This window comes from Papilio xuthus, unplaced genomic scaffold (genome assembly GCF_000836235.2).
Source record: "Papilio xuthus unplaced genomic scaffold, Pxut_1.1 DF828780.1, whole genome shotgun sequence".
Classification (NCBI taxonomy): domain Eukaryota; kingdom Metazoa; phylum Arthropoda; class Insecta; order Lepidoptera; family Papilionidae; genus Papilio; species Papilio xuthus.
In genome coordinates this window covers 4,729,807-4,743,849 of record NW_013529869.1, presented here as the reverse complement: position 1 = coordinate 4,743,849, position 14,043 = coordinate 4,729,807, and the positions used below count along the sequence as shown (strand labels likewise).

Here is a 14,043-nt window from a genome sequence, read left to right as displayed (position 1 = left end):
TGTTATGTTTTAAAATAAATGTAGTTTTTTTTTGCTAAAAAAATAAAAAGTAGTAAAAGTCAATTTGCAAAGTTAGCCTAATCTAAAGGTCACGACGAAACTTTTCGGGAAGCAGCGATTTTTCCTTGTTGTTCAAGGTGTAGCGATTGTTTGATGCCAGAGCCCAAGCAAGAGGTCACAGTAATCGCTTCGACCGTTGTGTCTGTTGCAGCATCGCCTGATTCTGCCACCATTTTTAATGATTCTAAAATCTCATACAGTCCATCACTAAATAAGTATCTTTCAATGTTGGTTTCGGCCAAGTGCTCCTTCAGCTCCTCTTTAATGCAGGACATCGCTAACTCGCGCCTGGCAATAGACTCCGCGTGTTGAACGTCACACAGGATACGACAGACATCCATCAATTGTTTGAGACGGCCGCTATCCTTGTTCTTATCCTCTATCTCGTTGCTCAAGACTCGTGCCAGTGCAGAAATCGCCGCTGCAAGCTGCTTTTGTCGTTTTTCAATTTCTCTGTCTTGCTTCAGTGCGACATCTGTAGTTGCTATCTTTATTTCAACATTTAATAAAGGGGCGTCTATTAGGACGCTATTGGCAGGAATAAGATATCGCTCGTTGAGCTCTTTTCGTGTGTCATTCGCCAAACCGGTGGTGGCTATGTGTTGTAATCTATTAGCGAGCGCCTCGTGTATATGTTCACTGTATTTAATATCAATAGCAGGAGCAGCACCAAGAATTTCTAGAATCTCCGGGTCCTCCAATTTATCTTTCGGCGCAGTTTGTTGACTGGCCTTTTTGTTGCTGCAATCTGTTAAACAAACATTAATTTAACAAGATTGAACAGTAGGAGAGTCGGCAGCATAAGCTGCTTCACCGATAGCCAGTGCGACACCAAGACCATACAGATGACAAGTGGAATTATTTCCGCATTTCGTCTGATAACTGCGCGTGAGCCAGAGACTTATTCTTATCCTCTTCCCTTTCCCAGCCCATTCTAATAAGGAAAAGGTGGGAAAAGCTTTTGGACTTGATAGGGGAGGGGATGTATAGACAAATAAGGATATTTATCCTTTTCGGAACATCCCTTCATTTGTCCTATGGCTCCTACATATGTCCTATGAGATAACGAATATGCAACCTCCAACTTATTTAAGATGTCTATGAGCAAAGACCACTTTTTTAGTTTGGCTATATCAAGTTGCCGCTCACTCATTACTATATGCAAGACAGCATACGCAATGCCACGTAAAACTGAATTAAAGCCAGAGCACGAGTAGGGGCGTTTACTTTACAGTAAACGTGATATACATATTTCATTTAATTGTTATGGCATTAGGTAATTAATAAATACGCAGGTAATAAAGTGGAAAAAGAAAATGTTAACAACAGCAAACCTGCATCGGTGGCATCATCAGCTGGAGGCGCGGCGCGGCAACCATGGCGGCCTTTCCTTGCACGACGTGAACGCCTCGCTTGCTTCTTTAACTTTTTTATTTTCCAATAAATATAATTTTCCTCCTCGTCAGACTCGATATTACGAATCCGTTTGGACATTGCAAAACTTTTTATTAAATTTCAATGAAAATAGAAGTCTGCAAAAATAATGTGCTTATTGTTGACGGTCAGGAGTGCGAATGAAGCACGGCCGAGAGACGCGGATTATTTGTACTACCTTGAAAATTTTAAAATGATGTTTACTTAAACACTGAATTAATAGCGATACCATTACCTACTCCTTCTGGAAAAGGTACCAAACTAAGTTTTTGTTTTCCATTAACAAAAATATAACATCTCATAGATAAACACAGACAAAACTAAGAAAAACGGTTAATGAGTTGCACGCTGTATGGAGGTACCGTCGGAGAGGCGTCGACAGGGGATAGACATACAGCTAAAGTATAGAGATACAGCTAGCTATATCGAGTGTGCAAAAATGCTCCTCAAAACACTACCTGAAACCGGCAAGGCAAATTCTCATTCAATCATCGAGTTAAGCAGCGATTAATTGCAACATTGTAATCTTCTACCTAAGATTTGTTTTCAACAAAAACAAGTGGACCGATTACAAAAATACTGTCATCGTTAGAATACTACATTATCCTTAAGTAACATTTCTTAAATGTTAAAATGTAAAAATAAAAAGTTTGCTTACTCGTAGCTGGGACAGGGCGCTGACTATTTTTAAATTAACTTTTTTAAGTTATAAAGTAAGATGATGTAAAGTTAAGTTTGTTTTCAAAGTTTTAATCAGAATTTCAGTACTAACCTACTCGTCGTGCACAAACTTTAGATCTTGAATTACATCCGGATTTTCAAATTAGAACTTTTTAATATTCCGTATAAAATGTGTGCTGGTATCAAGCAATTATTAAATTTTTAACAAGTGTAATAATACTTTCAAAGTTTTCAAATATTGAAATCCTGCAACCTTGTAAACTACTGCGACTTAGATATTGTTTGAAATCGTTTTGAATTACAGATGGAGTTGTCTGGCTTGCAGTGCTCATGAATACGGGACTTTGGAACGTGAATTAATGTGAAATAAAAAGTTTCATTGATTTAAATTTATTCTTGTTATCCTTTCCGTTGGAAACATGAGTACAAAACATGTGGTTACATGTATTTCTATAATTTGTGTGAGGCAGTACAAACTTCGGTAACGCGCAGGCCAGAATGCAACATGACTCTACAAAGATATCATCATTTGAATAATGGTATATTTCAGTTACAACATTACTTTTATATGATATTAATTTATTCAATTCAACATAATAATTCATATTTTCTGGAAAGTGGATCAAGCTACAATTCAATCTCGTCTTGTAAATTCAATGTTGAAGGATTTCGTAAGTTCAATGAATCCTTACAACCAACGCCAAGTTTAAACTTAAGTCGTTAAAGTTCCAATGTTCCTTTAACTTTTGGTGGTTATAGCAACTTAATTAATCCTTCGGTCACGTGTCTGGAGTTAACAGAAAAATTAAAAGGTAGATTCTCATGGTAGTTCATTTATTACAGTACCTATCAAATAAAAAATAGATAGGGTCAGTAAAACAGGTATTTATAAAATTATATTTAATCAAGAAATCAGAGTTCAAAAAAAAATACCAACAACTTTTCAACGTGTCGAATGTGACAATTATTTGTTGTTGTGAATTTATTAGAAACAACATGAAGGCAACAGTATTGCATCTGTACAACATGCTACATATATATCGCAATAACTGCTTGTTGCTATGCTTAGAAGGAAGATTAGGCTGACATGAATATATTTTAAAACAGGATTTAAATAAAACTGCAATGCTGGTATCAAAAATTGGATTTATATTTCCATTTGGCTGGGTTAGTGAACGTCATTAACAATTGGCCAGGTTACAAAGGCGGCCGCACAGCCCAATTCAAGCATAACATGTACTTTTATAACATATGATACATTTTTCAGACCTAATAATCCTAGACTTTATATACTATCTACCTACAACGATATACAAGTAAAGCTATGCTATCTACAATTGTCAATAAGTTATGTACAGATATCGATACAGCCACGCCATATTTACACCAAATCTAGGGGATTATCTGTAGGCGGCGACTCCCTGGTTCTTCCTGCACTCCGGGCAGTACCATTTGCCTTTAGGCGGTACCATGATACCGACACACTCGAAGTGGAACCACTCGATCGCGCACCCCTCGGCATCACATGCTATCATTTCAGACACCTCGTCGTAAGGGCACCGACAGTAGCAGTAAACGCTTTCTCCCTCCCGCGCCTGACGCACTGCCGGTCTTTGGAACGCGTACGGCAGACTGGACGTACCGGAATTGAGATACGTTGGGGGTGGAACCGGTATTGAGTTCTGCACGCTGTTGGGTTGGTATATTTCTAGAGCTCCTTCGTCGCTGGAACCGGTATCGCTGTTCGACTCCATGGATTCCGAATTCATCAGTATTTTCGGAGGTTCAGGGTCCGGGATTGGCGCGGTCAATCTGATCGGGTCCGTATAGTTGAACGTTCTTTGAGGGATCACAGAGGAAGGAATTTCCTTCTTCGCTTTGTGCGTCACAGGAGAGGGTAAATCTTCCTTCCTCCACTCTAGTTTAGGCGGCAGCTGCGGTTTGAGCGCAGCTGTTGTTTGTGGAGACTCTTCGTCACTCGAATAACCGTAAAATTTGTTCGGGACACGTCTTCGCTTTGAAGCACGTTTATTTTCATGAGTCGAAGTCTTGGGATTGCATGGCTTTGTGATGACGGTTTTCGGTGCTTCTGGGATTTGTACTGTATTGGATTGTAAAGATATTGTGATTTTATTCGGCAACAATGGCGGCGGTGCTTCCACTTCAGATTTAGCGATAACGTCTTTAGGAATATTAATTTTAATAGGCGTGTGCTTCTTAGAACTCTTAGATCTCTTTTTCTTTTTACTTCGTTTCTTAACACTACTCGTTTTTTCTTTTTTAGTGTCTGGCTCCGATTGCTCCACTACATTAACTTCTTCACTCTGTTTGACTTCCTCTTTGACCGGAGTGGCAGCGCGACTCACGTCTCCAGACATGGAGCCGCCGTCGGATGGAGCTGCTGAAGTTAAATGCATAAGTTGATTACGTTTCTCGGTGTACAATTTGTTAGCAATTTTTTGGGGATTTTCATCATAAAACTCTTCATCTGTTTCACTCTCTTCCGTGTCTAGATCGCTTTCAGCAATAAGTGGTTCCGTTTTCTCAGGTACTAAAACGGGCGTTTCTGTCATTGCCGTAACATCAACGTTAGAGCCATTACTAAGTCGTCTATTCGGTAATTTCTTTAGTTGCTTAGTTTTCTTTTTTTCGTTTCCCGATTCATCTGACGAATCAGAATCTGATGAACTTGACGATGAAGAGCCCCCGCTACTGGAGGAACAACTGCAGTTAGGTCCGCATGAACAACTAGAATCACTGTCGCTGCTGCTGCTGCTCGACGATGATAAGCCACTTTGCTTCTTTTTTGGCGACTTTTTATTCTTCTTTTTATCTGAGCCAAAGGTATCATCGTCGCCATTTACTTCAGTTGGTATCAAACAATAGTCATGATCGGAATCGCACACATGCTTTCTAATAGGAACTAAAGGAGGTGTTTTTTCTTTTTGTTTCTCAACTTTTGCCTGATATTTCTTAAAGTTGTCCCATATTTCCAAAACCTGTTTTTCGTCCGGTTTTTCTTCTGGCGGCTCGATGGATTCCTCGATTTTTGAAAGAGGCTCTACGGTAGGATTAACAGAGTCGGTCACATCGAGGCTGTTCGGTTTCGCTTCTTGGGATTCGTCATCCAACTTGTCAATTTGTCCTTCATCTTTGATTGACGATGGAACACCACTATCAGATTCGTCACTACTGTCACTTTCAGAAAGATTTAATGCAGGCAAATTTACGTCCAATAATAATGCGTCTTTATCTTTGAGTTTTTTCTTTTTCACTTTTTTTAAGGTGTGACCAGATTCAGTCTCATCTTTTATATCAGAAGATCCAGCTTCTTCCTTAGGTTTTTCATCAACTACAGCAACTTCAGGCGCTGATACCTTATTTTCATCAGCAGATATATCAATCGTTAATGATTTCTCTTCACTTATAGTTTCAATAGACATTTGATTATGTTTTTCTGCATGTTTAGCTAACAATTTTTTAGAAACAAATTTCTCTGTGCAATTTTCCTCAGGACAAATATGAGGAAACTCTTCAGAATGAAATCTTTTATGAACTTTAAGATATACAGCTCGAGTGAATTGCAAAGTACATTCTTCACAAACAAAAATAGCTGGAGGTGTACAGAAATGATAGACATGCGGCCATTTCTTTTGTAGGCACTTTTTACATAAAACACTTTCAGTGCCATGTTTCCAGAACAAGTGATTTGTTATGTCTGGTTTATTTCTATATGCAATTCCACAACGGTAGCATAAATGGTGCAGTTTATGTTTCCAGACATGACTTGACAAGCGAGCTTGGCTTTGGCAGAATTCTAAACAAACATCACATGTGTGGTGTATTTTCCGTAAATGTACCATTAATCTAAAGGGTGAAGATATAGAATCTACAGTACACAAGCAACATCTAAATCTATTTTCGTATTCTGTATTGTATGTTCCAGGGCACAAATGACATAATAATTCACTATAAGTATAAAAATTACATTTACACATAATGCAAAGTAAAATAGTCTTCTGGTGCATTTTGCGATTGTGTAAATAGAGATCTTTTAAAACAGCAGTTTTAAAGAAACATTGAAAACACTCAAATACATGACTATACTGAACAGTTTCACACTTATCAACACTGTCATAAGAGTCTAAGTTTATGAACACAGTACACACTTCTTGTAGCCTCGCTTTCACTTTGGCTGCAATAGTTTGTGGCAGGAGTTCCTCCGCTGTGATGCTGTTCACAGTAGCAGAGAATCTGTGCTCTGCTATCAAGTGCAGTGCAAGCTGTTCACAGTTTACGGCAATCTTCCGTGCATGGTTGCAATAAATACAGTTTATAACAGTTGATGCTAAAAACACTTTCAAGAGATCTTTGAGTGGATATTTATCTAATGGCCTGTCTAATGTTAGTTCTATAGCAGGCACAGTATCAGTTGGTGAAGGGTCTTCCACATTCAAAATTTCTTCTTTAGCTTCAGTCTTTATTTCAGGTTCTACATTGGGATGAATATTGTCATCTGTTATTTGTACTATGGCTTCTGGTTGTTGTTCAGATTCATCTTTAACAACAGGATCCTCTATTGGAACTTCAGATTTTACCTGTTCCTTTTCAGGAGACTGTACTTTAACATCTTCTTGGTGTGCAATTGTTGTATTGTGGTCATCATTGGACATCTTTTCACCAGCATCACTATCAGAAGAATAATCACTTGAAGAGTCTTTATCCAAAAATTCCTTAGGCACTCTTACCGTCAGCTTTGGTACCCTGTTTAATGTGTTACTGTCCTCTAAATTATTATCATAGATGGTGCTTATTATTGTGCTGTCAGGTTTAGGTTCAGGATCTTTTGGTACTGGTGGTGGAGACATACTATTATCCATGATCACTTTTTGTGTTATTTCTTTGTTGTTTTCTATTATAGTGGTTTTTACAAATGGACTATCAGCTTTATCGCATATTGTCATTTTTATTGAAGGTTGTCTTGGCGGAGTTGGTAATTCTTGTGATGTATCTTTCTCATACCTTTTTGGTGGCCTTCGGACTCGAGATGGTGGTTTATATTGTTGCCCAATAGTGGGATCTACAGTAGAATTTATAATTACTGGGGAATTAGCATTGTTTAAACTCAATTTTAGCTTAATACCACCCGCCTCCTTTTCTCTTTCTGGTAGTTGACTAACATTTTCCTCTAAATTACAATGTGGTGCAGATGGATGAACTTCATCAGGTATAGGTGAGTCACTGTCGTCTGATTGTTCTATACTGTCATCACCATTAGGTAAATGTGATCTACTAGTATCAGGAGTACTAGTCTCATAAGAGTCAGTCCCAGGTTTTACATTTACACTATCAGGTCCTATCACAGAATCTACTGTATTACTTATATCTTTACTAATTGAAAGAGAACTATCCGAACTAATACTTGCATCACTATTTACAGGTTCACAATCACTTGCTTCTACCATAGCCTTAGGGGTAGTAACTGTCTGTGGCTTTGCATCATTGGCTTCAATTTTATCACTACTAACAGGCTTTAATGAATTTTTACTTGACATTGTGGTAGTACTACTACTTTTTAATGGCTCATTGCCATTTTTAATATGATTAACATTGTTAGGCTTTTTACTAACAAGCACAGGCACAGGTTTAGGTTTCACATTGTTACAATCGTGATTGAAAAAATCATCCTTCTCACTACAAATTTCATCACAAGCACAACACATTAAATATAATGTCCCATTGTAAACATTAACAAAGTCCTCTTTAGTATTGTAATTGAACTCTTGTACATTATGTTTGTTGGTGAGATGGGCAGACAGCTTCTCAGCCTTTGAGAACATGCCCAGGCAGAACAAGCATATGTGACGATTATGTACCTCTCTCATGTGAAGGAAAAGATTCCAATTTTCATAATATGTACCGCAAGCTGAACACAAATAAACCTTTCTTGTCACTCTTGATGGTCCCCCGGCACTGTTGTCAGTATTGGAAACAGACTCTGGACTGAGTGCTGGCTCCTTCACTTGGGCACGGCAAATCAACTGGTGCTCTTTCAACATTGCTAAAGTCTTGAAGGACATGGAACAACATTTCCGACATTTAAATTTCACCATAGGTTGTAGACCCAAACTCTGTGCATATTCCTTCAACTGAGGACCTTTTTCTGTTTTACCTTTTTTAAACTGTAACAGTTGACTTTTGGGCACGAGTCGCGGGACCGGTTTGTCTTGCTCATTGTCCATAGAAGAGTCCAGTTGGGAGACAGCATTGTGAAATGGGTTACGGTCAACACGTTTGGGTAAGAGCTTCGGCGCGCGGGGAGTTGCGTTTTTTTGTGCATTACTTTCACTGGGTTTAACCACAAAATGCTTTTTCTTTTTACTCGCATTGTTGTATGACGCCGAAGTGTCAACAAACGGTCTTTTGCCAAGATGGATTCTTAATGGATTAATGCGTTTTCGAAATTTTTCGTCTTGTGATGCATCGGCACTAGATCTTCGAGAGCCGTAGAACGTGTCTGGGGGACTAGAGGGCTCTCCGGCAAAGTCATGTCCATTTGTAGTCAACTTCGCGGGTCTTTCGCCGTAAAAATTCGTCAGTGACGCTGAACCAATTTTATCGTCTCTTGTATTGGTTATATTACCATCTTCCATAGTTTTCTGAAAAAAGCAAACACGTGCTTACTATATTTAACAAGAAACAAAAGACGTTCAAACAAGAGGAAATCAAACTTCGATTTGAAATACGATAACAATAACACTAATATACTATGGTCGTACCTCTGAAATCGTACGTCCAGTACGAGAACAATAATAAAGATTCGTTTCCATGCATCCGTTTGAGTAGAGCGCTCCTTACATCAGGCCTAATAAGAGGCAGCCGCGGGCTGGTCATTCCCGTAAAATGGCGTCACTTCGCTGAGCGAGGATTGGTGATATCAGAAATATAGCACTGCGCTGGTACGACTTTTACCACTACGTGTATACATTTTAAATGTTTAAAACAATTCATATAATCACAAACAAATTAAATTAAATTCATTGCGCTGTTTATTTCCAAACACATTATCGAAAATCGTAGCGCATTACGAGAAGCTATTTCATGTCCCATAGACTAAACTCTTTTCTCTATGATTTTTGCTTTTTAATTTTATTAGGCAAAGGCATTTTTATAGAAACACGTGGTTGTTACCATAAACAACAATCAAACTCCGCTCATTAGGATCGAAAACTGCTTTTAAAATCCCTTTAAAATAATAACAAATCCTTTATAAAGATCTTCATAAGCATGCAGGCGAGGTTGTAGATTTCGATTTGTCACAGACATAGTTTACTTTAAATTATTTCGCACTTCCCATAGGTATTCAAAGTACCTATGCTTTTGTGTCGAATTATCCTATGATTTTCCTATGAATAAGAAAAGCCATGTAAATATAGCTAGTTTATGTGTATAATCTATATAAATAAGAAGAAAAATGGCAGTCCGAAAAATATTGACATATTGTTATTTTATCTGTATCGAAAGATATTGATAAGAAAAAATATTTAATCTGTTGTAGATTGCAACATACAAGAGAAGGGAACACTTATTTTTAGTTTCTAGTTTGTATTATTTTTAATTTTTCAGCGTTTCTTTATTTATGCCACTTACTCTAGACAATGCTGATTCAAGATGATGTCTGATCAGTTTAGAAAAGTAGAACCATATTCACCAAAATCCTCACCGCGAGGAGCGAGGTCACCAGTAGTTTCACGTCAGGATTCTTCTGGGACTCTCAAAACCACTATCTCACTCGGCAAGAACCCTGCAATATTACACAGTGGTCCTTTCTATTTGATGAAAGAACCTCCAGGTACGTACATTAATATATTTCCACAACAACAACCAATAAAGTTAAATACAATACGATTAAAAATTAACATTTATTTTTATTTACAGGAGAATGTGAACTAACAGGCGCAACAAATTTAATGGCATATTATGGCCTAGAACACTCATATAGTAAATTTAATGGGAAAAAGCTAAAGGAATCACTGTCTTCATTTTTGCCTAATTTGCCAGGCATAGTGGATGGTCCTGGGCAAGAAGACAACAGTACGCTAGGGTCAGTAATAGCCAAAAGACCGATCGGTGGTAAAGAGCTACTGCCACTGAGCAGTGCACAGCTAGCAGGCTTCCGGCTGCACCCAGGTCCCCTGCCGGAACAGTACCGTTATGTTAGTGCAACTCCTCCCAAAAGGCATAAGAGTAAGCACAAGAAACACAAACACAAAGATGGTGCTCCCCCAGGACAGGATACACCTCTACAAGGTAGAACCGACTAATTAGAATCAGTTCTTATAATTTACAGTAAAATATGTGTGTGAATGAGAAATATGTATGATTCAATTATTTTTTTACATTGCATGCATTATGCATATAATTTTTAGTCAAAATTCCTCAAAGTTTTAGCTAAATTTTTAAATGTACTCAACAATTTTTTGATGCAATAATTATACTTAAAAACTTATTCTGCCCTTTAACAATCATTTATATTAAATTACCACCAGCGACTCTGTCCGCGGAAAAAAAAATATAAGTAGCCTATGTGTTCTTCCATACTATGCCAAATTTCAGCAAGTTCCAGGCAGCCACTCTGGATACCCTCTAACAGACATCCAGCCGTCCATCTAAACATTTGCATGTATAATATTAGTAAGATGTGTGTACAATTTCAGATTCTTCAAATCCAGACACATATGAAAAGAAACACAAAAAACAGAAACGTCACGACGATGACAAGGAGCGTAAGAAACGGAAAAAGGAGAAAAAGAGGAAAAAACAGAAGCACAGTCCGGAGCACGGGGGGCTCACGCCCAGCCAGCATCCCGTGGCTTAGGCAGCTGTAGTGAGTAAGTTTTCTTATATAATGAGATGCATCAAAGAGGGAGACTTGTAACCATGTTAACATAAATCATATTTTTCACAATTTAAAAAATGTAATAAACTATAATTTCAATGTATTAAAAGCTTACATGGCTCAAATTAAGAATGTAGTTTCTGTAAAATTTGACAATTATTTTAACCTTAAAAATTATGTATAATAAAATAGTCAAGTTATCCACAAAAATATCAATTTTTCATGATGCTAATTGTTTTATAAAGAATTTTTAGACAGTGTTACAAATAAAATAAGTCTCCTAATGAATGCATCTTAACTATTGGGCCCAAAGAAATTGATGATTTTTTTAATTTATTTTTTGGTCTTTATTGGAACACCATACTTGAAAACTCATAAAAGTGGGTGAGAAAACTCCAAAAAAATTTTATGCATCTCAATGTATTTATACTAAGAAAAAATTTCTTATTTTTTTTTTATTTTGTTAGTCAAAGATCATCAAAGTAATTGTTAAAATAACATTTCATGTAGTTTGTAATACAAATACCATTGTTAGATGTATTACAAAACTTTGGGCTCTTAAGAAATTTTTTGACAAGTTGTATGAACTATTTCAAAAACTTTCTTCAGGCTTCAGGGCTTCAGGTTATCTCAAATATTGTAGTTCTAAGTGTTAGATAATATTATATCCTAGATTATGTAAGTACCAGAATTTGTGTTTTACTCAATATCAATGTGCTAAAAATAAGTCGGACAGAAATCTTTAAATATTTTGGAAACCAAAATCTATTATCAAAAAGTGTACAACTTCAAATGTTCTTCATCTGAATCACTCTGTATAAAGAAATAATCTGTTTTTTTTCTACCTTAATATTAAACTACTCAACAGATTGTAATTGTAAAATATTTTTTAGGAAATAAAAATGGCGTATAAATTTTTCACTGCTTTTTGGCATATCTTTTGTTTTCTAATGATTTCCATCTATGCTTCATGACTTTGTAAATAAATTGGACACTTGTTACATATGCTCAACATTTTAATTGTGATTGACAGAGTGTAGTCGCCATTAAATACATTTTTTTTACAACATTTTAATTTCATACAAACTCATATGTTGTGTTTTTGTAAAACTCAATACAAACGTAAATTACGAATGAAATAAATAAATAGAACGAATAAAACGTGTCTCATTTCCCACATGCGTCTGTTTATTTTTGTTGTTTTTTTTTGTCGAGTTATTGCAAAACAAAATAAAAATGAAGACTAAAAATAACTTAAGTCGATAAACAAAATACGCCTCAGTCGCGGTGTAGCAAAAAACGAGTTCTCAAAATATGCGGTTTTGAGAACTCGCACAATAGTAGTAGTTGCAGAATCCAAGGATACACCAATATGGTTTAACATTATCTTACTAATATTATAAATGCGAATATTTAAATGGGTGTTTGCTCGAAGATAACTCCGGTGTTGCGCAACACGGATCTCGCTGACATTTGGGATAGATGTAGAACATAGTGTGGAAGAATACATAGGCTACTTATTATGTTTGTTTGTAATTCCGCACGGACGGAGTCGCGGGCGACAGCTAGTGCCACCATAATCCTCTTCAGTACTGCGGTAGGTTACTCATACCTACCGTCACTTCAATAAAAGGAGTATAAATAAAACAAAAAAATTGCGAGCGAAATTTATTCAAAGTATCCAAATTTATACATTATTAAGTCGGTTTCGCTTCTTAAAAGAGACGGTCATACTTAGTAATAAAACAATATAAATTAGTAATGCAGCACCAAAATACATACAACATACTTACAAAATTGCATCCCATACGCACACATAGACCGAATTCTAGACCTTCTGTGTACTTTATACACGGCGAAGCACATGTTTGACATACAGCGCTTTAAAAAATTGTGATACGTAACAGTTTCCACTGACGAAACACTTGTATAAAACTTGCTGTGATAAAGAATATGTATTGTACTGGCAGTGGAATTTCCCCCTTTACAGGTTCTAGTGACATTTACATTGTTTACAAAATAACAAAACCGTCAATAACAAGACCTTATTTAATTGTGATATTAAATGTGATGTTTTTTTATAAATTGTTAACTCATTTGTCTCAGACAGCTATGGTATGCTTTGAATAGAGAGGTGCTCGTGAAATTCTCACGTGTTTTATGTCTCAATCGTATAAAACAACATCTAGCAAGCACTAAATACCCTTCGTCCCTACCTACTACATTGATCTAATAGGGATGACTGATGATCGTAGGATATCGATGTTGTCTACATCGATAAAACATCGATTTAACAAAAGTAAAAAAAACTGGCCATAATAATAACCGAGGATAAGGAAAAAAATGCATAAAATTACGCCTATTTTTAAATGTTGCTACTGTCCAATCCTTGTTGGCTCAAGGTTAGCGGCGTAGTGCGTGTCTCCCCGCGTCCCTTTACCTTCGCCGCACCTAAAGTTATGCGCAGCGTCGAACAATATTCCAAGCATGTTTGTTATATGATTTCTTCATAAATAAAAGTAATACGATGTTTCGACATCGTTTAAAATTTGTTTTATCGATAGTCCAACATCGATCGTCCTTAAACTATTTACTGTATGCTAATTTATTTGGTGCGCGATGGCACACGTTAACTGAGCATCACTAATATTAGGAATTATAAAATTTTATAAACTACAGTAAACACGCTGACTATAAATATGAACAACCGGATTGTTATGCAATTTACTCAAGCTTATAAAATTTTATTTCCCTTTCAATAAACTTCAAACTAACTAATGCATAAACAAATTGCTATGAAAATAAAATACATTACTTGATGATAAAATTATTCAAACATAAAGTTATTTGAAATGAAATTATAGAATATATTTTCATATTATTTTGTTTACGTATTGAGTAGTTTGAGATCATAACTATATTTTAACACGGGCCATTTTGCTTGCCCTTTGGTGGTGACGTATATAAAA

The 14,043-nt window shown here is 36.5% G+C and overlaps 2 protein-coding genes across 2 annotated transcripts; one reads left to right on the top strand and one right to left on the bottom strand.

Annotated features, from left to right (window-relative positions):
- Nucleotides 1-3,125: 3,125 nt before the first annotated feature.
- Nucleotides 3,126-9,290, bottom strand: MESR4 (misexpression suppressor of ras 4). Its single transcript, XM_013326758.1, has 2 exons — nt 8,955-9,290; nt 3,126-8,834 (listed from the first exon to the last, which is right to left on the bottom strand). The coding sequence occupies exons 1-2, from the start codon at nt 9,003-9,005 to the stop codon at nt 3,576-3,578; spliced, it is 5,310 nt and encodes a 1,769-aa protein (XP_013182212.1). The 5' UTR covers nt 9,006-9,290; the 3' UTR covers nt 3,126-3,575.
- Nucleotides 9,291-9,728: 438 nt separating this feature from the next.
- Nucleotides 9,729-11,238, top strand: MED19 (mediator complex subunit 19). Its single transcript, XM_013326552.1, has 3 exons — nt 9,729-10,027; nt 10,114-10,485; nt 10,893-11,238. Exons 1-3 carry the CDS (start codon nt 9,847-9,849, stop codon nt 11,051-11,053), a joined length of 714 nt encoding a protein of 237 aa, XP_013182006.1. The 5' UTR covers nt 9,729-9,846; the 3' UTR covers nt 11,054-11,238.
- The last annotated feature ends 2,805 nt before the right edge of the window (nt 11,239-14,043 follow it).

What these genes read in the sequence shown, in the direction of transcription:
- MESR4 (XM_013326758.1), bottom strand. Translation starts at nt 9,005, where the DNA reads ATGGAAACGAATCTTTATTATTGTTCTCGTACTGGACGTACGATTTCA. An exon ending in CTGGACGTACGATTTCAGAG is followed by an intron (nt 8,835 to 8,954) that starts GTACGACCATAG and finishes TGCTTTTTTCAG; the next exon opens with AAAACTATGGAAGATGGTAA.
- MED19 (XM_013326552.1), top strand. Translation starts at nt 9,847, where the DNA reads ATGATGTCTGATCAGTTTAGAAAAGTAGAACCATATTCACCAAAATCC. An exon ending in TTTGATGAAAGAACCTCCAG is followed by an intron (nt 10,028 to 10,113) that starts GTACGTACATTA and finishes TTTTATTTACAG; the next exon opens with GAGAATGTGAACTAACAGGC. An exon ending in ACAGGATACACCTCTACAAG is followed by an intron (nt 10,486 to 10,892) that starts GTAGAACCGACT and finishes GTACAATTTCAG; the next exon opens with ATTCTTCAAATCCAGACACA.